The 23,745-nt window shown below is 44.2% G+C and overlaps 1 protein-coding gene and 1 long non-coding RNA gene across 2 annotated transcripts in view; both read right to left on the bottom strand.

Moving 5' to 3' along the window:
• Positions 1-210: 210 nt before the first annotated feature.
• irf2bp2a (interferon regulatory factor 2 binding protein 2a) lies at positions 211-3,071 on the bottom strand. Its single transcript, XM_074676400.1, has 2 exons — positions 1,623-3,071; positions 211-1,329 (listed from the first exon to the last, which is right to left on the bottom strand). The coding sequence occupies exons 1-2, from the start codon at positions 2,449-2,451 to the stop codon at positions 611-613; spliced, it is 1,548 nt and encodes a 515-aa protein (XP_074532501.1). The 5' UTR covers positions 2,452-3,071; the 3' UTR covers positions 211-610.
• A 598-nt stretch (positions 3,072-3,669) lies between these two features.
• LOC141795498 (uncharacterized) overlaps positions 3,670-23,745 on the bottom strand; it is a 38,417-nt gene continuing 18,341 nt past the window's right edge. Inside the window, exons 2-3 of the long non-coding RNA XR_012598609.1 lie at positions 19,618-19,724; positions 3,670-3,993 (exon numbers count right to left, since the gene is read on the bottom strand). This is a non-coding gene — a long non-coding RNA (uncharacterized LOC141795498). The remainder of the gene's footprint in view (positions 3,994-19,617; positions 19,725-23,745) is intronic.

Raw genomic sequence — 23,745 nt, 5'->3', positions numbered from 1 at the left:
GGACAAATGTGTCTGTTGCTTCTCATGCATGTGTGCAGAGAAGCTGCAGCAGCAGCAGCAGCTTGAAACAGTAGCCCACTTATGTTGTGCGGCGTAAATCACCTGAGCCGTCACAACACGAGCACAGCACCCCCCTCCTCCCCCGTCTCCTCCTCGTTGTCGTCTGCGAGGCGCTTAATCACTCAAATGAAGCAAGCTCAGACAGTAAAGTTCATACAAGATCAGAAATTGTATTTGGCAATTTTTAAACAAGTGCATACAAGTACAGCTAAAAGCATTTCAGTTTTGCCAAGTGCTCGTAGAGTAGCATTAGTCACATTCTACGTTAAACAGGAACTGCCACCAGACCTAGAAGTACATCAAGAATTTTGTTAAACATCAACAAAGAGGAACGTAGTCCATTATAATGAGTACATACCTTTATCTTCAAAAATATAGAAACACAATGTATTCAAAAATCAAAAATTATACAACCATGTTTACGAAGTATACTCTTCCCTTGGGTCCAATATGTACAAGTCCGTTAGTTTGTTTGAATGGTATGTATGTGATATTTATATATTTATACTCATATTCTGCGCCCCCTCCCCAAAGAAGTGTTCAGACAAAATCAAGGGTCCCTCTCCTTTTTTACTTTCACGTCTCCCGCCAGGATGGTGGCGATTTCTCCCTGCATGAAAGCCCACGGTACGTTCGAGCCGACCAGGGGGCATTTCTCTCCGCTGGGACAGTACACCTCGCCCGTGGCCCCCTGCTGCTTTATGCTCTCCCTCGAGCACGGGAAGCAGAACTTGTGAGAGGGCACGGACGGGCACTGAACAAAGTGTGTGTCCTCCAAACGCTCGTGGCACAGCGTGCAGCAAAGCGGTATGCTGCCGGGTACCGAGGAGTCCGGAATGCTTTGGGGGTGCACTTGGTCCATGCCCGGCACGTGGGGGGTGCCAGCCCCGGATGCCTCTCTCTGTGCCAGCCTCCTCTGATTCATGGAGGACGGCGATAGTGGGCTGCTGCTGTTCCTGCGGGTGGTGGAGTGGACCTGGTTTGCGTCCTTAGGGGAGCTGTTCCCACCTGCATTGTCTGCCGCCATGATGAGCGCCGCCATTGGGGACTGGCCATTCTGTGCTGCCTCAGGTGGGGTGGTGCGGGAGTGGGGGGATATTGTAGAGGGGGGTGAGGCAAAGCTCGGCGGGGGCACCGGAGGCATTTTGAGTCCTTCAGTAGGTGGGGGTAACCACTGCTGTCCCTCTCCGTTCAGCTTAGCAGCCGTCCCCTCTCCCTCTGGCTCAGGCGATGCTTTTCTCTTCATGCTCCGGGGGTGTTTTCCTCTGTCTGCGGGCAGGACAGGGTTAAACACAGAGGATGAGTTGGGATCAACAATTACACAGGAATGAAGACATGCATTGTTGCTGCTCCACGCAGCCCTACAGGCTGCATCAGCACAAAAACAAAACACAGAAAATGAGGAAATAACTCATTAAAGCACCAAAACATGACGCAGTGAATACCATTTTGATCACTTTTTAACGCTTCTTGACACAAACAGGTTTCAGAGGCGTCAGGAAAACAATAATAACACAGATTTATATTAAATATGATGGATTTAAACGCAGCTGGGAGCCTACCTGACTTGGACGCGGTGGCGCTCGGTTCATAGCTCATGACTCTTTGTTGCATGGCCGCATGGTCCTTCTTGAACCTGTTGTCGAAAGTGTGCAGAGCCATCAGGTCCCTCACTGTCTTTCCTTTCGGTATCCAGTCCGGGTTTTTGTGGCTCTCGGAGATCTCCGGCGTGAGGCTGTCCGGTCTGTGCTTGTCCTTGCCCTCCCTGTCGTGCTCGCTGCTGGACACCGAGGCGGGTCTCTTACCCATGTCTGCGGGGCTACCAGCCGCCAGAGCGGAGGGAAGCCCCATCTGTCCCGGTCTGCCGCCGTTGATGGCGTGCGCTGAGGGCATGCTCCCGTTAACCAAAGGCACTAAGTTAGGGGGGACCGTGCTATTCCTGCGCGGGTTCGGGCTCTGGCGGTTCAGCTCCGGAGGCTCATCAGGTTTAGGAAATCCATTGGGGACGGGGATGCCGTTCGCCTGTCGCCCAGACGGATACTCTGGACCCAGCCTGGGCGGGCGGTCTGAGGAGAGCGGGTAGCGGTCCAGAGGCTGCGGCGGCCGGGAGCCCGGGTCTCCCGCCGCAGCGTGGTTGATCGCCTGGATCTCCTTCCCGGAGAGCTGCGCCTTCCCCGGCCCAGGAGACCTGCCCTCCTGGAAGCCGTGCGCCCTCTTCAGCTGCCGGGCCGTCTCGATGACGAACTCGATGCGGTCCGCTCCCTCGTAGTTGACACATCCCCTGCACACGGGCTCGGTAAAATCCCAGATCATAGCCCACGGCATGCGGGGCAGGTCGCATAAATAACACGACTGCCTCCTGGAAGAAGCAGCGACCGCCGCGGACGACATTTCGCTCGCCCAAAAATAAACCCAAAATGCGTCTTCTTCTCCTGCTTTCCTCCGGATTTCCTTCAAAAGACGGCAAAGAACAAGTTCCCTTCGTGGAAGAAAAACACACGCGTATTTTGTCCCGACTTTTGAAGCAGGAACGGCGAAGTTTCAGTGCGAGAAGTTCATGTCGGTGCGTACTTTACTACGGCGCTCCTCTATCTATCTCCACTGACTCTCTACTACTGGCTCAATGTGGAGCAGTGACGTCACCACGGAGCTCTAAACGCCTGCTTCCACTTCAGTTTCTATTGACTTGATTTCTTCGACAGACCCCCCCTTCCTCCTCCTCCTCCTCGGTTTACTGCAGCCTCTGTCACTCACTGCTTTTTTTATTTTAATTTAATCACTTGATCCTTCGCCAAAACTGCGCCCAGATCTGCCTCCGACGGAAAGGAACAGCACAGCGCTTCTGTTTTTATTACTACTCCTCTCAATTCTGCAGAAAATAGGACCTAGCGTGCACCGATACCACCGAGAACCCGCTTTTAAACACCTAAAAATTTCTTTCTGAGGGGAATAGAGGAAGCGCAGGAAGGGGATATCATCAAAATAAGAGTCGTCAGCTCCTCCAGCAGACTGCTGCTGCTTTGTCCTAAATCCAGGCTGCTCGCTCGCTGCAGCTTGTTTTTCTCAATGCACAGCGCCGCGACGCCACGAGCTGCTACTACTACTGCTGTGCAATGAATGAGGTGGGCTGACCCTGGAGGAAAACTAGGCTACTGTAATCCTAATGCGTGTTATTTATGTTATATAAAATGTGGAAATGTTTTGCAACTGCGTAACATGTTTTTGTCAGAGATATTGATAGATACAGGCCTGTGCGTGGATACATAAATAGGATATGATATTATAAATGCATATGCAATCACAGAGGAGAGAGTTAGATAATCAAAAATAGCATTTTTTTGCTTTATACAATAAAGCAAAGCAATGAGATTAAAGCACAAACACAATTATTCAAAGACAAGAAGCTCTACCCTTTGTTTTCAAAGTGCTGCTTAGATAATATTTTCCTGCCCTCCATTAAAGAAAGCTCACAAGGCACCTCCATTAGCCTGCTGTAACCAGGAAGCTGTCATGAGGAGGGGATTTCCAGCCAGCGTGCTGTAAACTTGAATGGATTGGGGGTCAGAGACACAAGAAAAACCCTGCCCTGGTTTTATTCTTCTGCGGTTCAATCACTGTGAAATCAGTGAAGAAACCAGGTGTGTGAGTGTGTGTGTGTGTGTGTGTGTTTTCAAATAAGGTAAACAGGTCAGAAGAAAAGGGAAGTGTTATTTTGAGCCGGGGAACAAGATTAATGACTCCACTGCTGAGTGTTTAACATGATGGAAAAAAAGCAACGAGAAACAGGTCATGCAGCAGAAATCCCCTAAAGTAAAAGTGTAGGTTTGGAGTGGAGGCGTGTCTCAGTAGTTCAGATTCCTCCCTCTCATCTGGGCTCATTCCAACTCGCTGCAGCTTAGCCCCGGGCTATGGGTGAGGCAATGCGTCTGTAACCTGCAGACACAAAGCAGGATATGTTTGTGCAAGTCCATGTGACGTTGGAAAGAGGAAGCGAGATGTTTAGTCACGTACCCTCATCCGCCTCACCCATCGGTGGGACGTGAAGGCCGTTTGGCTCCCTGCCGGCTGCCGCGATCACGCACTGTGGCATGAGGCCTTCCTTCAAAGCGTTTCCATAAACAAAATAAGGCATTTGTGTTGCTGATCTGTCACCACCGAGCCGGGATAATTGCCGTGCAGCTGCCATGTGATCCGACATGATGGTTTCTGTTCAGCTGCCAACTTAAGAGTGAGCACGCCCAGTAATGCAACAACATAATAATCCCTTAAGAACATGAAGAGACGTCACAAGTTTACTGCCCTCACAGTAAAGTGTTGTACTATCGCACCACTGCTGCCTGTAATTAACATATTACACACAGTCATGTGGTCTGAGTGTAACAAAAAGGTTGAACCAGAAAAAAAGAGCCATTTCACCCAAATTCAAAAAATATCCAAAGATGCCTGTTCACACATGTCCTTCACGGCAGGAAATTTCCAGATTAGCTCTGGAGTAGTGACAGGGTGTCAGAACCCAAGACATGATGTTAAAGTTGCTGCCATAGTCATCAAACTATATTTGCAAGATATCATTGATGTCAACAGTTTTTGCTGTTATGTCAGGGCTAAATGTAATAAGACACACTCACTGTATCAACGAATAAGTTTATGGTATAAATGTCAGCACATAGTCCCACTTTTTGCAGTGAGTTTACTTGAAAATCAACTGCTGTGTTCTCATATCCACTCAACATGACCTACAACAAAAAATAAATCCAATCAGCTTGAAGGAAAAAGTCAAATTCAAATTAGTCAGTTTGTGTTCACACATGCATCCCGTCCTGAAGATTTCCAGACAAATTGTCGGGATTTCATGATGTCATTTTGTGTATCTGTGAAAACAATGGATACCAAATTTTTATTCAAGAAAAAAATTGAACAGTCTGGAAGGAAAGTGTTTAAAAAGATCAGGGTGAAACATGTTTGATTGTGTTCAAACATTAACCCCATTCAAAAAAAACTTTTGGCAAGAGTTCAGGAGTTTGGTGCACAGGTGGAAGCCTGAATATGACTAGTCTTAAGCAGAATTGTTTTCTAAGGGGCTTAAAAGAAAGGTCAAACATAATCAGGCTAAAATAAGTGTGTTTCAAATTCCAATTAGGTCATTTGTGTTCACACAAGCAACCCATCCTGACCACTTCTGGACAAGTACTAAGGGATATTGTGCATGTGTGCACTGTATTAAAACAGTTTCTGACAACTCATTATATCACTTAGATTTTTGTGGCCAATAGGAGAATGGTGGAATGAAAAAGTCAGGGTGAAAATTTGTCTGTTTTTTCTTTCATATGCTGCCTACCTGAAAAATTTAAGGAACTTTCAAGAGGTTTTTCATGTGTGAAAAAAAATTAAGAGAACATGAAAATACTGGCAAGCAGAAAACAGCATATCTCACCAGTTACTTAATATAAACATCAATACATTCTCCCATTCTTTGCAGAGAATTTGCCAGACTTTGCCTACAACGACCACATTGACTCATTCACACAATACTTCTTTTTAAATAATACTTGGAGATGGTCAGGACAAAGCCCTGGCAAATTAAAGGAGGAACAGTTAGTTGTTTTCTTTTGCAAGAAGCCCAACTAGAAAATCTGGTAAGTTGTCAGGAGGTCTGCCAAAGGCTTTATTACATTCCTACATGTGATTAGACATCTTCATAGTATCAACAAATGAAGAGTCAACAAGTGGTAGGTAGAAGCAGCTTTTTCACATATATAAATATCAAACTTTTTAGGCATCAGGCCCTAAATGTAAACATTGTAAGCCCTTTACACTTTGTTTGCAATGGTTTTTCTAAATATTTCCTGCCCTCATCCTACCCTTTTACAGAATTTTCCTTTGGAGAAAAAGAGAAGTTGAAGTCAGGGTAAAATATTTGGCCTGTTGTGTTCACACATGCAGCCCAACCGGAAAATTTTAAAATTATCAGGAGTGTAGCACGTGAAAACAGCTCTGGAGGAAATCTGAGTTAGGCAAATGGACGAAATAGATGTCGGATGGGAGACTGAATTAAAAATGGATTTGATCATCAATAAAATCTAAGTACGAGTAAAGTTTGGTACTTTTTGGGTTGCTATTTTAATGGGACAGGATAGGAATTGGATACAAGCATTGGAAATTGACTTTTTGGCCTACTTCCTGACTATACAATGGCAAAATATAACAGAAACGTTTACTGAACACATCTGTATTATTTCTGAAGTACAACTTCAAGCTCCCAAAGTCAGAAAAACAATGACTCTGAAACTGCGACCATCCTAGGAGCTGAAAGCAGGGTGAGTCCTTGTTGAGTGAACAACAGCAGGAAGTGTTGTTAGGCTTTATGACACAGTTAGGAAACGAGTCTTGAGAGGGACAAAATAAACAAATTCTTTCCTTTAGATTGGTGGGAAAGTGTTGCCTAATGCTTTGATCCCTCAGTTTGCACTCAGTCGATGTTTGTGCAAGCAAATAACTGCAAACTATTATGCAAGAGGCGAGCTGAGTTCAATTAAACACCAGATAACCCTGTTCTGTTCTATAACAGGAGGGTCCGGTGATTAAAATAAAGCTGCAGAGCTGAGCAGAGGCGACAAAGGAAACCAGACGAGCGCAGATGGCTCTGATTGTCAATATGAAGCACGTATACAGCGAAACCAGCACAGTGTGACCCAGCTGACGGCCGTCTTCTTTGAGGCGAGCAGCTGTACAATGCTGTTTGGAACTCCTTCTGGGTGAATTGAGACATGAAGCAGCTAAATAAAGAGTGAGAGGAAGGTGACGGCCAGGGGAATACCCAGCATGTGACAGCACTGACAAGATGACGTTATTTTTGTTCTGCCACTTTCTGAGCCTGTTAAATTTTATATTAGCCATCTTTTATTCATGCTTGGACTCATTACAGATTCTCTCAGAAGTTTTTGTGGAGAAGCACAGCACAGGGATGGATGTTTTCTCAGTATTTCTCTCCTCCATGAGAGCAGCGTTCAGGTTATATAACCCCTGCTGAAGTGAGCATGGAGCTTAACTGTAACACGTCGCAGAGACATAAAAGGAGGGTTGAAATAGGACTACGTGAGGACAAATTACTGCACATGTATGTTGTTATCCATATGCATCCTGCAGGATATAATGCACACAAATCCTTTATCAAGCCTCCCTGCACAGGAAGGCAGAGTTTGCAGAATATCAAGAGACAGCATGTTAGGACTACTGAGCAGCTTTGCAGAGCTCCTGCATTTGCAACAGGGAGAGGTAGCCATGGAGATTATCACAGCACCCCAACTACCATAAATATCCTGTTTACATTTCTATTTTTAGCCACAGATTTGCACCGCGGCGATTTAAGTGCTGATAAAATTTGGGGAGCTCTGATAGATAGTGTTGAAGCTTCTGTTTGTCACATTAGGGGCTTGAAAATGTTTGATTTTCTGAATGGGTTCACTCCAAATTAGATGAGTTCTGCTCACACACACACACACACACACACACACACAGATATTAGTCTGCTTTGATAAAAGGTTTAAAATGGTGGAATTCAAATAAAATGGAGGGTAGACGGCGAGAGGGAAAAATGTGCTGGGCGGCTGGAATCTGGGGGCTGGAGGCTGCAGAGGTGATGTCATTGGGCCAGAGCAAGAGGCGAGTGAAAAACAAGCCTCGCTCTTTATTCTGATCCTCTTTGCAGTTCCAGTGAGGGGGGGGGGGGGGGGGGGGGGGGGGGGTGAGGCGGAGGGTGAAAAGGGGGAGGGGGGGCTGGCTGTCGGCCAAGGCAAGGGCTGCTGGGAAATGGCAAAGGATGCCAAGCAGGCCCCACCGCCAACATTAGAAGCTCACATCTTTGTTCTCAGAAACCTGGTGTGCTGCCAAAGGCCTCATTTCGGCTCCATGGCATGATTACACTGGATGTAGGCCAACTACTGAGAGCTCCCTCCCTCCCTCCCTTCCTCGCTTGCTTGCTCGCCTGCTCTCCCTAGGCTCTCTCTCTTTTTCCACTGCCTTCAAAAGCTTTCTGCCAAACATGCTGCAGTTGCCATGGCTGCAGAGAAAGGAACATAAAAAAGTGAGTAATGAGTCAGGCTTGGACCCAGATGTGCCACATGTGTAAGAGTTTTAAAAAAAAGCAGGACGGTAACATATCCTCTTAATCTGTCAGGCCTGTCGGGGAGGGGGAGATCCTGCAGAAAAATGCAAATGAAGCCTGCATGAAACCTGAAAAACAACACAATCTGTAAGAACACAAAAGGGCAAATCATGCATAGGAGCTACAACGTGCAGTTGCATGACTATCTGCTGTAAACAACATGCTATAGCTGGTTTAGCATCCTCTGTCTGCAGCAGTATATGAGCAATGACTCAGAAAGTATTGCTGCTTCACTCAAAACAAGCTTTAAGTTTTTTTGCATTAACTTTCTGGAGGCTAACTGATAATTCTCAGGTTGCACAAACTACAACTTCTGCTGCAGCTTGTATGTAAATGCACATGCCATTTAAAAAACAGACGGTACTTTCAGGAGGTTGCAGCACCCGTTTTGAAACCAGGAACAGAAAACCTCGAGCTGCACTCCTGTTATGCTATGCTAAGTAAGCGTACAAGCATGAAGAGCAGACGACATCATTTCCTGTCCAATTGGAAACCCCCTCGAATATTTTCAGACGCTGATGTAAACAAACTTTCCCCGCTGCGAGCTCAAAGCGCATCAATAACATGGCCTTTTTAAGCATTTGGGGGTTTATGCAGTGCGATTCATAAGCTGCTATTGGAATGAGTAACTTCACCTGCGTGTATAAATGGCGTCTGACTCAGTGCCCTTACAAGGCAGCCTCACGCCTGACTCACTGTTGTTATGTTTAGCTGCTGAGCTGAACTGTGCAGTAATTCCTGCTCTGTGACCGACTCAGACAAAATGTTCGAAATGTCATTCTGCTGCATTCCCTCTCAGCACACACACACACACAAACACACACACACACACACACACACACACACACACACACACACACACACACACACACACACACACACACATATACACACTCCCTAAAGGAAAGCAGTGTGCACAGAAACTAGTTTCTGTTCGTCTTGTTTCCTTGTGCAAAACACTGACGACAGCTTCTCTGAGCATACAGTAGAGTGAGCAGGAATATGCGTGGCATCTAAATTTGTATATATGTGTTACACAAACATTCAAATTCGGACACAGAAGCATCTTTTCTTGACAAAATGTTACGTGTCTTGCTCTCCTTGGCGAGCCAAAAAGAAAAGAAGGAGTGTTTCGTGCCTTATGTAACCTCCTCCTCCAAGCCAAAATAAAACTTTCCCAAAGCAGGCTTATTTATTACCAGACCTCCTGTCTATTTTAGAGCTGCCTTTGCTAGAAAATGGACTCTGATGTCTTGCACAGCAGCTGAAACAGCACACGGATGTTACACAGTCAAGTGCAGGCGTTGTTTTTACATCCCTGCTCATGCTATTTGTATTTACGCCTTTGCATACATTAATTCAGCCTAACGTTGGGATAAAACCCTGGTGAGTTCTACATAGAAATGTGTGTGAACATGCATATTTATGACAGCTTTATTTAGAAGAGGTTGCTGCTGGAAGGAGATCAAAGCAGCTCCTTTTCTAGTAACATTTGCCTTGAAAGCAAACGGGTACACAGAGTAACTTCTGTGATGTATGGAATATAAAATAACCCGACTGTGAGAAGGGAACCAGGAATAGAAAATAGTGGCCTATTAAGAAGATCTCAAGTGTCTTAGAGTTGAGGGAGAATTTTCATAGAGAGCAGGATATGAGGTTATAAACAACTTTAATTCATCCACAGAACAACAAACGACTCCATGCTGGAAAGTCTTTCTGACTTCTAATGTCTTTCTACAGATTTTGCATACTCTAAGTATTGACCAATCACAAATTAGCTTGTTTTAATGGGTGTAATAGAAACAGCTTGCGCAGAGAGCATAAACAGGTGATTTAGAAAAAATAGAACACTTTGTTTTTAAAAAAGGTCAGAAAAATCATCAGTGGTTCAACAGTTCAACAAACAGACATTAGAAAAGTTTTTTCTTCTTCTCCTCCTCAGGACAAACCTGACAAAGCTTGACTTTTTACTGATCTGCATTCTACCTCACATCATACCACACTGCATCATGTTCTGGTTGTTGTTTGTGGCCTGAGGGGCCGTTTACACTACAACTGTTTTAGGGTGAAACGCAAAAGTGTTGTTGTGCTTTGGCCTCTCGTTAACACGGAAGCTGTGTCTCAGCCGACCCAAAACGCAAACTTTAGAAAACAGCCTCCAGAGTAGAATTTTTTATGAAACGATGCTGTGTTCAGTAAGCTGGCTTTTCAGTGGAAACGCTGACGTCACACTCCGCTTCATGCGAGCACATTCAACAGTACCGTTGTTACGATTGTTGGACTACCATGTTGTGCTTGTGCTGCTCAATCTGCTGTATCTGCTGACTGTCTTTCAACAAAATGTGCATCTGTTGCTCCACTTCTGCAATTACTATTCGCCAATACACAAGATGGTCGGACAAGACAGTTATAGTGCGACCTACAGGCCTGGCATGCTTACTACAGCCTTTTTAGTCCCTCAGCTATTTTGTGTAAACACAGGTTTTTTTTCACTGCGTTTTAACTGCGTTTTAATCATTTTCGGGTAAAACAAACACGGCCTAAGTAGTATCGACCAATGAGATGTCAGCAGCAGAAACAGTCTGTATGGAGAGCAACAGCAGGAGGTCTATAATTCTGAGATCAAGGACAGATCTCAGAATTCTGACCCTGAGCTCAAAAATTTTGTCAGGACTCTGTCCTTTATTTCAGAAAAAAATCTTTTGGAATTATGTCCTTGATCTGAGGATTCTGCCTTTGATCCTAGAAATCTGTCAAATTTTTGTCCTTTGTCCTACCTTAGAATTCGAGAACTCCTGCAGACCTGATCCTCCTCGACCTCTTCTGTAGACCTCGGTTCAACAAACATCTTTGAAGTAGTTTTCTACTCTTCTTGAGAATAGACCTGACTAAGCTGGACTTTCGACTTTCGACTTATCTGCATCATGCTGTTGTTATTTTAGCAAACTGAATAGATGTTCATCAGAAATTAAAGCATTCATTTTGCAGATTTATCAAATTCTACAAGCTTTTTTCTTCAAATCCTTAAATATTTCTTGCTGTTAACCCAAACCTTGTGGGTTGAACAAGATGGAATGTCATCATATCTTGGCATGAATACAAACTGATCCTAAAATGGCTTTCTCCTCTGTCACAGCAGCATGTTTCCTCTAAATTATAACACTTGGTTTTGAGTTTCACCATGAAGCCTTTTTGGTATGATTGCATAACACAAACAGACATGTAACCTCATACGTTTGGCTCATTCAGATTGGAAAAGACAAGATGGATGACTGCACCCGTTAACTCATGGTTTACAGATGTTGTGGTTACATTTGGGAAAGTGATATTTCTTCTGTTTTCCCGCAAACGAAGCTCTAAACCCAGTTACTTGGAGACGGCCCTTCTTTGGTAGCATCCATAAATAAGCCGAGGTTCCTGCCACAGATTCCTCACATGCTTTACTGCCCTCTCTGTGATTGTCTGCTTTATGGGGGATGTTTCATCATGCGCTGCGAGCATCCGTGCCAGAGATGTCCTTCCTCCCCTTTTCCATAAAAGTGCAAGTTGTCACGACGGTGTGGCATTCATTATCCGCCTGCGGTTTAGCGGGACGGACCCTGGAGCAGCTGGGGAGCATCGGTTGTCACATTCAGCCTCCCTTGGCGGTGAGAGATGGGAGGGACAGAGATGAGTGCTGTACCCTGTCTGTGTGATAAAGCCCACAGCCAACCACAGTCTGGGCATCTGGGCACACGGTACAGCACCTCCCTCATCCACTTCAAAGGCTTGTCTCAGAAACAGCTCGCCGCGAGGGGCCAAAATAGAAAATGAAGATGAACTGCCGAGAACAACCTAGTGTGTGTGAATTCATGAGAAGTCAAAACATCATCGTACTTTACTACAAATACTGCCTTGTTGTAAGGGCTTTAACACTAAATATCCATTAGGAGGAGATTTTACTCACTATGATAAGTGATTATATCACTAGTGATGTTGGACAGGCTGTAAACAAAATTCAAAAACTTTTATCCAGGTATCCAAACTTCATAAGAACCATGTATAAAATAAAATAAATGAGATCGGAAAGTTTGTTCAAAGAAACATTTTTAAAAGGGAAACATTTCCCTTTTACTCCATGCCCTCTTAAGTTACTCATGTGTTATCTTCTTCCAGTAGTTTATTGCTAAAATGTCAAACATGACATTATCGTGCCCTGAAGGATGGCTGGCTGTAAGAAAAGTCATAATCTTGTGTTTATGACTTGAGATAAATGAGAGCGCCCTGATAATGACGGCAATTATCCTTAAATTTTAGAACATTTTACCTAAGCTGAGGACAGACGTCTGCACCAAAGGGTGGGCAGGATTTTATTTTTCAAATGAAACTTTCAGGGTTGATTTTATTTGGTATTGATTCATAGTTGTTGATACTCTTTGGGGTCGGATTTGTTGGCAAATTGTTAATTGTTATTGTTAATCCTACTAGCTTTTGAGGGGCCAAGAATTGAAAAAGAAAATATTACAAAAAGGAAAAACTTTGTGAGGAAACACAAAAACCAAGAATTAAAAGAAGACAAAAAGCTGATTACGAGATGAACTTTGTGAGGAAAACGAGTATCCCAACAGGTGAGTTTATCAGATTTTTTTGTGTGACCAAAGCAATAAAATTAAACTAAGGTCATCAAAAATGAGCTATTCTTTTTCTGTCATTTTGAAATCTTGGGCGATTTCTCCACCCAAAGCTTTTTTGGATGAGCTGTGTTTAAGCAGCGTGACGGTGATGACACTTTTATTTAGGAACTAACATTACCTCAACTGGGACTTCTGCATGACAAACCAGTTTTGCAACAAACCCAGCGGTTGATGTTGTCATACACTCAGTCATAATGCCTGACAGTGGGTAGTTTAGTCATAACACCACAACAGCTCAGCAAAAGAGCTTCTGTGGGAAGCACATGGGACAAATAGCAAAGCCTTGACGCAACAGAGAAGTCCCAGAGGGACAGAAAGGACACAGCATTGTGGGAAAGTTCAGTGCCCTTGAAGGAGCCAGATAAGCCGGAGGTGATATGAAGCCATGTGTTTGTGTTGTGCAAATTTGTAACGACTACAAGCCTGCTGCTGATAGGAGGCATCTTACACCATGTGTTTGTAGAAAACCTGCCTGTCCAAAGGGCACAAAGAGCTGGGAGTGGTGTGTGTTATCAGTGTTGATGCTAATGGTGGTTTTACACACACAGGCACAGGTTTGGGCAGGTTACAAACTGTTTTCACACATGAAAGTTGGTGATTAACCCCCCCTCCTCGGTGTGTGAAGTGACAGGATCCACATTGTTCAGCAGGTCCACAGATGTTTCACTCGACCTTGTTTTATGCAGATCATTACCAGAGCTCTCTCAACAAAGAAGGATAAAGTTCACCTCTACCACGTTGCCACACAATGGGAGGGAGGAGCCAGACAGCCTTGAAGCGGAAATGGTTTCACACTGACTGACAAGTCTGGCAACACCCAGGGTTACCCTGAAGGCGAAACACACTCCTCCTCCCTCCTTTGCACACTTTTATTTTCACACGTAGGACTTATCAGCAGAGGCAGCACCCATTCTTTACCCAAGTTACACATCAGATAGTTGAGTTAAAACGTGCCGATTCTTGGTTTCCTGTGGCAGAAGTATGTCTAGCAGGTGTTTGTGTGCAAAACTAACTGAAGATAAACTCATATTCAGAGACTAAAAAGCAGTGTCAGCCACGTCACTTTTCATGAATGCTGCTAAAGGTGCTTTTCAACTGCAGAGACTTCCTCCAGGAACTCTATGTTTCCACATCAGGAACCAGGGTCCAAGTTTTTTCCGGAGTAGTTCTCTCAAAAGATCAAGGCACTTTGAGGGTAGGGTCCACACAAATAAATGATTTTGATTGGAGTTTCCCTCCCCACTCCCTCCATCCACAATAACATGACCCTCAGCTGTGACTGACTTGATTTGATACCTCCTAAACAGTGGTCTTCTTTGAGCCTGAAAGTGTGTATGTGTCTCTGTCAGCTCCCGGTGTTCCAGTTTAAAGAGTGACCATGCAAACAAAAGACCTTCAGCTGAAAGTGTCAGCATATATCCGGTTTACAACAGCTGTTCAAACACAGAAGAAGTCTTTTAGAATGCGTCTGAGCTGAGTTTTATGTACCCATATATGCGTGTCATAATCTCCTCATCAATAAGTTTTTACGATGATCTAAAGCTGTTTGAGAAGGATGCATCCTGCTGAAAGTCTCCAATGAACAGGGTCACTTTTTAAACTGAAACACTGGTTAACATCACTTTTGAATCCTTTTTGTCAAGAGAGCTTGTCTCCTTCTCTGGTATTCTCTTATATGTCTTTCTTACTGCCCTCTACTGGTCTGGAGGTATTGTGCAGTTATTGTATGGTCTTTTTATGTTCCAGTCAGATCACTGAGGTTTAACTTTGAGATGTTTTTTAAGGACGGTGTTATTGTTGTAGATGTCACAACATTTTGGAACCCTCTGTCTCTGTACATTTCTAATTTCTCATCAGTCAGCTGAGTGTTCAGTCCAGCACGTATCAGGACCTCCAGAAAGCTGGGGTCACAAACCGAGGAGTTCCCTGGATTCCCACCCCAATGATGATCCTCTCTGTGTTCATGTTGGGCTGTAAAACTTCAAACTTATTGGCTCCTGGTCTGGCTCCACTTATTATGTTGGTTTGTTGTTGTAGTCAAGATAAAAAAAACTGCATGCTTTGTTTTATTTTGAAAGTCACTGAGCGTTTCCAGTTGGTTTCCAGTTGGTTTCTGTGCATGACCTCCTGTCCCGCTCATTTTGCTTTGTAAAAATTGACACATCACCGATCAGGCAACCGGCAGAAATAGGAGACTTGCATATCTTTTATATTCCCTCGAGCTGAGGAGGAGGAGGTGAGGACGACATGCTGGTTCTCGGATGTGAGCTGGGAGGTGACGACGTGGACCTGTCCTTCCATCCATCGTTGTTGGGAACGTGGGAGCCAGCTCTGGGGGATGGACGAGCTAGCTGTGCTAACCCAGCGGCATCGTGCTGTTCACGGACGTGGCTGACGGAGCTGACATCGGACGCCGGCGCCACATTGGAGGAGCTTCGCCTGTTGTGAGCAGACAGGATCCAGGAGACAGAGACTGAACAGACTTCTGGGGAGGCTCAGTCCTGGACCCTGTGGAGGTGGAGACTGGCTGGGCTGGAGAGTGGTGGACGAGTGGTGGACGGGATGTCGTCATCTAATTTCTTATGGACATTTTTGCACTTTCTATACTCTTTCTTACTTTTGTTTTCTTAAATGCTGCGGTGACTCCTGAATTTCCCCTCGGGGATAAATAAAGTATTTTCTATTCTATTCTATTCTATTCTATTCTATTCTATTCTATTCTATCTGAACAGATATGAACAGCCAGACCAGCAACAAATCTCCTCTATGCTAACAGGCTAACAATACTATTGCAATCAATGATGTCGGCCTGTCTGTGGTGTTATCTTTGTTGTGTGCCTTCTGTGTCTTTATTACCGCCCTCTACTGGTCTGGGGTGCAGTGTATTTACTTTTATTGCTTCTCTTTATATCATAAGCTTTCAAGCCTTAGGGGAAACACAGACAATGACGAGCCACAGTACCGATTTAGCTACTCAAAGAGAAGTTCCAGGAACTAAAAGAACTCTTTTAACTAGCCACCTCTACTCTCTCTTTCTTTGGTCTTTTTTATGACAAATCTTATTTTATAATGTTTGCAGATTAATTGATGGGCTAACTTTGGAACCAAACTTGGAAATTATAAAATTATAATGTCTGCATTTGTGATACCGCTTTCCTCCGTGTTACCATCCCTCCCCTTAGGTTGTAAACTGCCTTTATGTTCAGAAAGCAAAATAAAACTACTCAATAACATGCCTTAAGAGAGCGTGAACTCCAGTTCTCTAAAAACTTTCTGTACTGTAAAAGTGTGGATAATTTCCTCACTTCTAGATCCTGTATGATGGCTCTTTATTTCTCTCCTCACATGATTAAAAAAAAAAAAACCTGGATCAAAAAAGTGGTTGCCTGACAACAAAGCGAGCAAAGTTCACCTCCCTGTGCAACTGCCAAAAGAAAAAAAGAAAAGCTCTCCAGCTCTCACATGACGCCTGCCAAGTTAACCATTTACAGAGAGGAGTGAAGGAGAGAGCGGGGGAGGATTATTCTGGGTAAACAGGGCGCCGTGTTTGCTCTTCAGACTGGTTAGTCGGGTTCATTACGACATGACGTGCAGGGACACGAAACTCTGAGAGTCACCAAACACACCGGGATCGACTTCTTCTTCCTGCTGCAGAACAATGAGTGAGAGCAGGCGCTGCCATTATGAAACCGCTCTGTCACAAGACAAACGCCTCGCAGGAATGCTGTTGTGACACATGCGCTGTGTTGACACAAGGGTTAAACATTGACTCACACACACACACACACACACACACACACACACTTCAGCTGCCAAAAGGGCGGGAGCTTCAACCGCTCTAGCACCGGTTGGTTGTATTTATCTTTCCACTTTGGCTGGCCTCCTCCTCCTCCTCCTCCTCCTCCTCCTCTTCCTCCCAACGGTCGACAGGTTTATCAAAGTAAGCGTCCTCTGCAGCCAGGTGCAGCTCAGCGTAATGATTCACGCAGCAGACACAATCCTCTGCAGCAGATTACCTCCTGTGTCGAGCTTTGCAGAGGTCACTGGGTGCATGTGTGTGTGTGTGTGTGTGTGTGTGTCGTGGACGTCATGTGCTGATCTCTGGCTCAGTGCTGGTGCAGAAGGTTCAGCAGGAGTTCACCGCACATTCATTATTCATGCATTTCTGTGTATCAAATGATTGCACCGGGGAGAGTCTTTCTCCCTCTCTGCGGAGCCTCTCCTTCGTCCTCTTCCTCTGTGTGTATGTGTGTGTGTGTGTGTGTGTGTGTGTGTGTGTGTGTGTGTGTGTGTGTTCCTCCTCCCCTCAAGGAGTTTGTGAGCGGGTTTATTTATTTGAGGTCTGTTTGTTTCTTGGATTCAGACGTTGCCATGCAGGATAAGCACTGTAAACGTATGGGTGTAATTCTTTTCAGTTTAACGCATGTTGGCAATGCTCTGAAAAATCCCTGCTTAACAATTCGAGGAAAGCCGAGCCACCTGGAAATCTCATGACTTCCTGAATCTAATTCCAGGCCGAGCTATCAGACTGTCTGACTCGCAGCTTTCATTGAGGGGAGTAAACGCTGAATGTCAGGCGTTAGCTCTCATGTAATGCTCGTTGTGAACTCAAATGCCCTGATTATATTTCCTCCCTGACGACCAGATTTAAAGCACACTGTGAAACATTACTCCAGCTATGGTTTAGTTTAATAACCTGAGCAAACAACATGGGGAAATAAAGCAGAGCAAAGGCACCACAGAGGGAGAATCCAGAATAAAATCCCCTCTCATGTCACGGTGTGCTGCGTTGGCGGACCGTGACCTCATCCAAAGTTTACACGCAGCCGCCTCACGCCTCTTTGTTATCACCAAAACTTGCAAACCAGCACATTCCTGCTCAGAAAAAATGTCAGCGTGCAGATCCTGCTGAGTGCGTGAAACACGATAAGCGAATAACCGACTCCTTCTCTGGGCGAGGAAGTAAAAATACACAAACAGATGCGCTCTCTTTCATAAGCAGGAGGCCGGGGACGTATGTGGGTCAGTTGTGGACTCTGATTGGAGCTTTGCGTGTCTGCTTACTCAGCAGCCTGCCTGCGCCGTGCTTAGCTCGCTTTCAGTCTTTTTTTAAACAGACCACAGGGTAGTAAATAGCTACGAGGAGGATCACAGCCTTCACAGCTGATTGGCTTGATGCTCGCCTGACACAAACAGGAAGCCGGCCTCGCGAGTCGGCGAGAGAGAAAGAGGGAGCGAGCAGAGACGAGCTGAATGTGGTGACAGGACAAAGGGAGAACGTGTAAAAGCCTGAGGGATTGAGAGGAGAAAAAGCTCGCTCTGTTTGGAGCTTGTCATGTGACTCGGGGTGGAATTCAGCGTGTGATTCAGAGCTCTGCTCCGTCAGCAGGCGCCATGCACAGATAATGGTGATGAGGTGTTCCTAACAGCAGCACACAACCGACATGTAATCAAAATATTTACTTTTTATCTGAAAGCTGCAGCAGAGGAAACTGGAATATCAACTTAATCCAGTGATCAGATCATTAAAATCAGCTCAGCTTCAAAGGCAAACCCTAAAAACATACCCTCAACCTCAGTTGGTAAAAATCAGCATAAAATGACCTCTAAATCATTCATGTACACTCAAATAATGACTTTTTAATGTAAAAAATGGGTCTAAAGGGCTGCAGCTCTGAGGGTTGTAGACTGTTTTAAGTTTTTCCACTCTGACCTTAAGTCCAGCAAGGTCAGGTAGCAGCTGCAGGACTCCTTTCAAAGTTCACAACAAACCAGGACCATTTGGTCCTCACAACAACCAGGCTATACAGCAACACACACAACACACACACACACACACACACACACACACACACACACACACACACACACACACACACACACACACACACAGGGTAACTGCAATAACAAAAATAATAAAGGAGGAGGCGGTGTTGAGTGAGCCCTTGCACCTTCAAGAACAGAAATATTCAACGGTCTTGGATATCCTCTTCACAGCTTTGAAACCCATCAGAGTGCCAACGCTTCCATTTTCCAAGAGCTCTTTGAATTAACTCCTCAACCATTTGGGCAAGAGAAAATCCAAACAGCAATAGCAGGGGTATTACAGTACTGAATAGGAAGCAACAGCGTTCCAATCATAGGCAATAACTGATGCAACCTGTTCTTATTACTGTAAGTCTCTGGCAAGAGAAAAAATTCAAAGGACACATTTAAAGACAAAAAAAGGCTAAAGGCTAGTTAGCCATAAATCAATTCGGTCCTGGACAACCCGTCCTGGAAGCTAAGAAGTAGCAATTTAAAATAACCCGTAACCAGCAATATTGGCGCTGATTATCTCGTTTTAAGGTGTCGATTACGATCAGACATATATCTAGAAGGGAGACTTTTTCAAGATCACTTTTATACTCCTCACAGCCCCTCTAACAAAGGGTGCAAAACTTACATTAAACGGAATAGTCAAACTGGTTTGTAACAAGCCACAATATGGTTTGAGCACCACTGACTTGTTTTCAAGAAGTGACGTTGATGCTGGCCAACAAGGGCCAACAACTGTCATCAGGACATGCTTTTTGCAGCATTTTTTCCTCATTTGCAGCACAACTGCATTTTTACTAATGAAGACTGTTTGAGTTGCTACAGATTGTTTGCCCATGCTAGTGATTGTTGTATTTGCTTTTCATACAACTACCTTTAATAGAGTCAACCTGGAAATCATACCTTAAAAACTGGAGTGTGGTTACTTTCTCCTCTGTGCTGACATCTGACACCGTTGTTCCTGACAAAGTTGATACGAGAAGTCCAGCCTCATCTTGGCTCTGATTGGTCTGTAATCAAGAAGTGACATTGATGAGTGCTGTGGGGTTACAAAAGTTGGACTGCTACCAACAGAGAGCACATTGACAAAAAAAATCAAAGATACACAATGGATGCTGAGTATGATTAGGTTCAAGCAGAAAATATATGAATTCCAGGATGAATAAAGCACAGTATGTAAGTGTTTAAAACAGCTTTACTAGTCAACACTGAGATACTTTTTGATGCAGCTCCATTCCTTTGAGTTTGTATTATGGATTTGTTGTTTTTCGAAGCATTTTTTGCTTTATAGAAGTTTGCAACTTAGTCAAAACCCTGGGCACAAGACAAACAATGACCTAACACGAAAATGTTCTAAATACATGAAAAATGCAAGGAATATTTTCAATATGAGACACAGTAGTTGGAAATCAAGTAGCTAAGCTATACAAGAGAGGGAGTAGATATTATCTTTGGTGTGTGTCAGAGGATTAGACATGAAAATGTGTAAATGAGCTATGATGTGTTTTAAACAGTGTATATTAGCACATGTAAGTCAAAATAAGAAAAATAAGCTCATATTTTTATGCATCTTGCAGATAACATCAAAAAGACATGCTTATTTGCAGGCATTATCTGCTATCAGTGAATAATATGTTGATGTTTTGTGTCCCTGTAACTCTTTGTTTGGGAACCATCATGAAGGGTGGATCGGGCAGACTCTGCGTGCCGCTCACTGGGTCGTTGCATGCCTCTCACAGGGCAGTGACAGAGCCAGTGCACAGAGTGGAAATAATGAGTGACATATCAGCCCTGTTACCCAAAGAGCTATGAGAAAAACATCCCTCCCTCCTCCCCCTCTCTCCCCATCAACCTACTGTCCCCTCGCCCAGCTTTGAAGGTCAGATGAGAAACATGAGCGAGCACAGCCGCCACCTCCGACTGACTGGTTCAAACAGGCCCTGAGAGGAGGGGGTGGGAGGACGGGGGAGGTGGTGGAGGTGATGCTGTGTGTGTATGTATGGGGCGTGGCCCACTGAGCATGCCCAGTGAGGAGGAATGCCTTGTGATAGCTACACAGTGGGCTCTCCCATCTGCTGATGGAGTGTGTACTTCTCGCCTCAGGCCCTTTTCCATCCAGTCTAGTGAGCAGCCAGATCAATTTACTGTGGACTGAGCACTAAGTCAGCGCTCCCCACACACACACATAGACACGCACACACACATGCGTTCACACATTCTTCATGTACAGCAGCGACGCACTGCAGCAGCAGCAGACCGGCACGCATAGGAATTTACTCATGCATGCAGAAAAATAGTAACACAGAGGTTGAATCAAAGAGCTGATCCATTATTCAGGGAGACTCCTGCTACTCCAGCTGAAGCTCATTACGCTTTAGAAGCTTCCTGCACGCAACGCCAAAATCCATGAACCCCTCACAGTCCTGCATCTAAATTCATGTCACATTCTGCTGAGTCATGACGTCCACACGGGCCGAGAAGGATTCATTAATCAGAGTTTGGACTAAGGTGGTGTTTATTCTCAGGGTGAATAAAGCTGACTGAAGTAAGGGACGCCAGCGTCACAGCTAAGGAGTGCACAAAAACAAGATTATATCACATTTTCAGATTCAGGATGCCCAAGATGGACAAATCAAACGGATGTTAGGAGTAGACAGGTGGCTAACTGGAGACCCTGCTAACCCCTCCCCCATGTCCTCTTCTCAGACTGACATTTCCTTCCTGAGCCGTGCGCCATTTCATCACCCGTTTCGTCAAATGCCAGAACAATCATTAATCTCCCCTCACATGTAAAGTGAGACCACATGTGAGTGTTTTCCCTCTCATGAATAATTGAGGTGCTCTAGTCGAGCAGGCGCTGACGAGGCACGCGGTGTAGCACCTTTAACTACTGTGACAAAACGAGGGAGGGTGGAACCTAACATTCAGAGCGTACTGACGCTGAGTTGTGCTGTCAGAATACTTACGCAGCAGTCACATGGATTCAGCCAGGTAGACCAAAGTTAATGAGGTTTGATCCTCAACAATATGGTATTTCAAGCACAGATGAGAGTTGCTTACATGTGCATAGATAGAATTTCAAGAAGTCTAAAAACTGTGTCCACCTTCTTAGTAGTTTTGTTTGCCTGATTTTGACATGGACTCTGACTGGATGTAAGCAATTAGTCCATTGCTAGAAACGTACTCAAACTCACATTTTTCGTTCAATATTCATCAGGTAAAGATGAATAAGATGCGGTTTCATATCATATTCAGCTATAAAGGTTTTTTTTTTGTTTTTTTTTGTTTTGTTTGTTGGTTGGTTTTTAATTCAGCACATTCGAAGACAGACCAGCCAGTTTAAGTTGTTGCACAGGCCAGAGATGATGCACAATGTCTCTGTGAGTGTATTTTTGAGGGTGCAATACACAAAAGGCACCACTAGGAAAATATACTATAAATCTGTTGTTGAATTCTGTGCCAACACACTGGTTGAAAGTCAGTGCAGAGTCGTTCCCCAAACTGGAACACCATCTGGAGCAGCCAATCGACCCCAAAATATGTGGACACACCGATTTTTCACAATAAGAACAACAAGTCATGAAACCAAACGCGAGATTCTCAATTATGTCTCTGTTGAGTTCTTTGTTGCAGCAAATCCACATTTAGTAGTCTGAGCCTTGCTTTTTGTGACCATGTGTCTGCAGAGATAACTTTTAAAAAGTCTGCCATGAGGATATTCAGTGACTTAAACAACTTGTATGCCTCTATATGTTGTAGTTATACAAGCTATACAATATTTACATAATACACGTTACAGTGTGAAGAGAGAGTTGAGCCAGAAGGCAAGGCTCTCAATTTACCGGTCAATCTACATTACGACCCTCACCTATGGCCATGAGCTGTGGGTCGTGATTGAAAGAACTAGATTGCAGATTAATGTCCAACTGGGAGGAGACCCCGGGGTAGACCCAGGACACAGTGGAGAGATTATATCTCTCGACTGGCCTGGGAACACCTTGGTATCCCAGAGGAGCTGGTGGAAGTGGCCAGAGACAGGGGTCATTTGTCTTTGCTGATGGCACTGCTGCCCCTGGGACCCAGACCCGAATAAGCCGTGGAAAACAAAAAGAAACATTACAGTGCGGTGGAAAATGTGATTTGTAAAACATTTTGAAAAAAATTATCACAGAGGGTGCTTTGGATTTGCATTCTTAACATCAATAAATCTCCAAAATGCTCTGACACCAAAACCACGGCCCAAAGGTTAAGTTCAGGGACCGAATTAGCTGAACAGGCAAACAGTCAACCTTCTCAAAAGTGGGAGTCATGAAATAGCTACCAAAACAAAAGAATATTAATACTTTTCAAATTTCATCCATTAGTGTAATAATATAAACAAAGATATGAGTTAAATTTGATATAAAAACATGCAAACAGGAAATATTTGATAATTGTTTCCTTGTAAAACTGACCAAACCAGGGTAACGACGTTATCAGCTGAGGCAGATTCATTAGGTAAACACAGCAACATGTGACTTGAGGAACATTAATTTAATCCTGATCATAAATTAAAGATCTTGTTTTTTGTGCTTGTTTTATTGGTCTGTTGATTGATGAGATAAGACCAATGGTCTCTGACAGGACTATTTTGGGGGTCACAGGCTGAAAAGTTTGGTAAGCCCTTACTTTGCAAACAGCTTGCAGCTCCCACACCTTTTATTCTTAAATTATTCTTTGACCGCTGAGATGAAACTAAATTCACTCAAGTACAGTTGTTGATCGGATAAATGTGCTTTAAAAAGTGAAATCATACTTTGTCTCAAGCTTAAAACGTGATGCAAAGTATGACATTTTTACATGAGGCTTTATGAGGTGCTGACCCACTTTTGGGGCCAGCCTCTAGTGGCAATTTGGAGTATTGGAGTTTTTTGGTCTTTTTACCCCATTCCCAAGATTTCTCAATACTTGAGTTGGTGCAAGAAAATAAAACTGCTCCTGATGAGTCTATTTTTTCTTCTTTTTTTGTCAGAGAATACAACAAAAGCTGTC

The sequence above is a fragment of the Halichoeres trimaculatus genome, unplaced genomic scaffold, assembly GCF_033239565.1.
Source record: "Halichoeres trimaculatus isolate MK-OKI-2021-1 unplaced genomic scaffold, fHalTri1.1 fHalTri1_scaffold_8, whole genome shotgun sequence".
Lineage (NCBI taxonomy): Eukaryota > Metazoa > Chordata > Actinopteri > Labriformes > Labridae > Halichoeres > Halichoeres trimaculatus.
The sequence above is the reverse complement of the archived record's forward strand: the minus strand, read 5'-3'. Positions and strand labels throughout refer to the sequence as shown.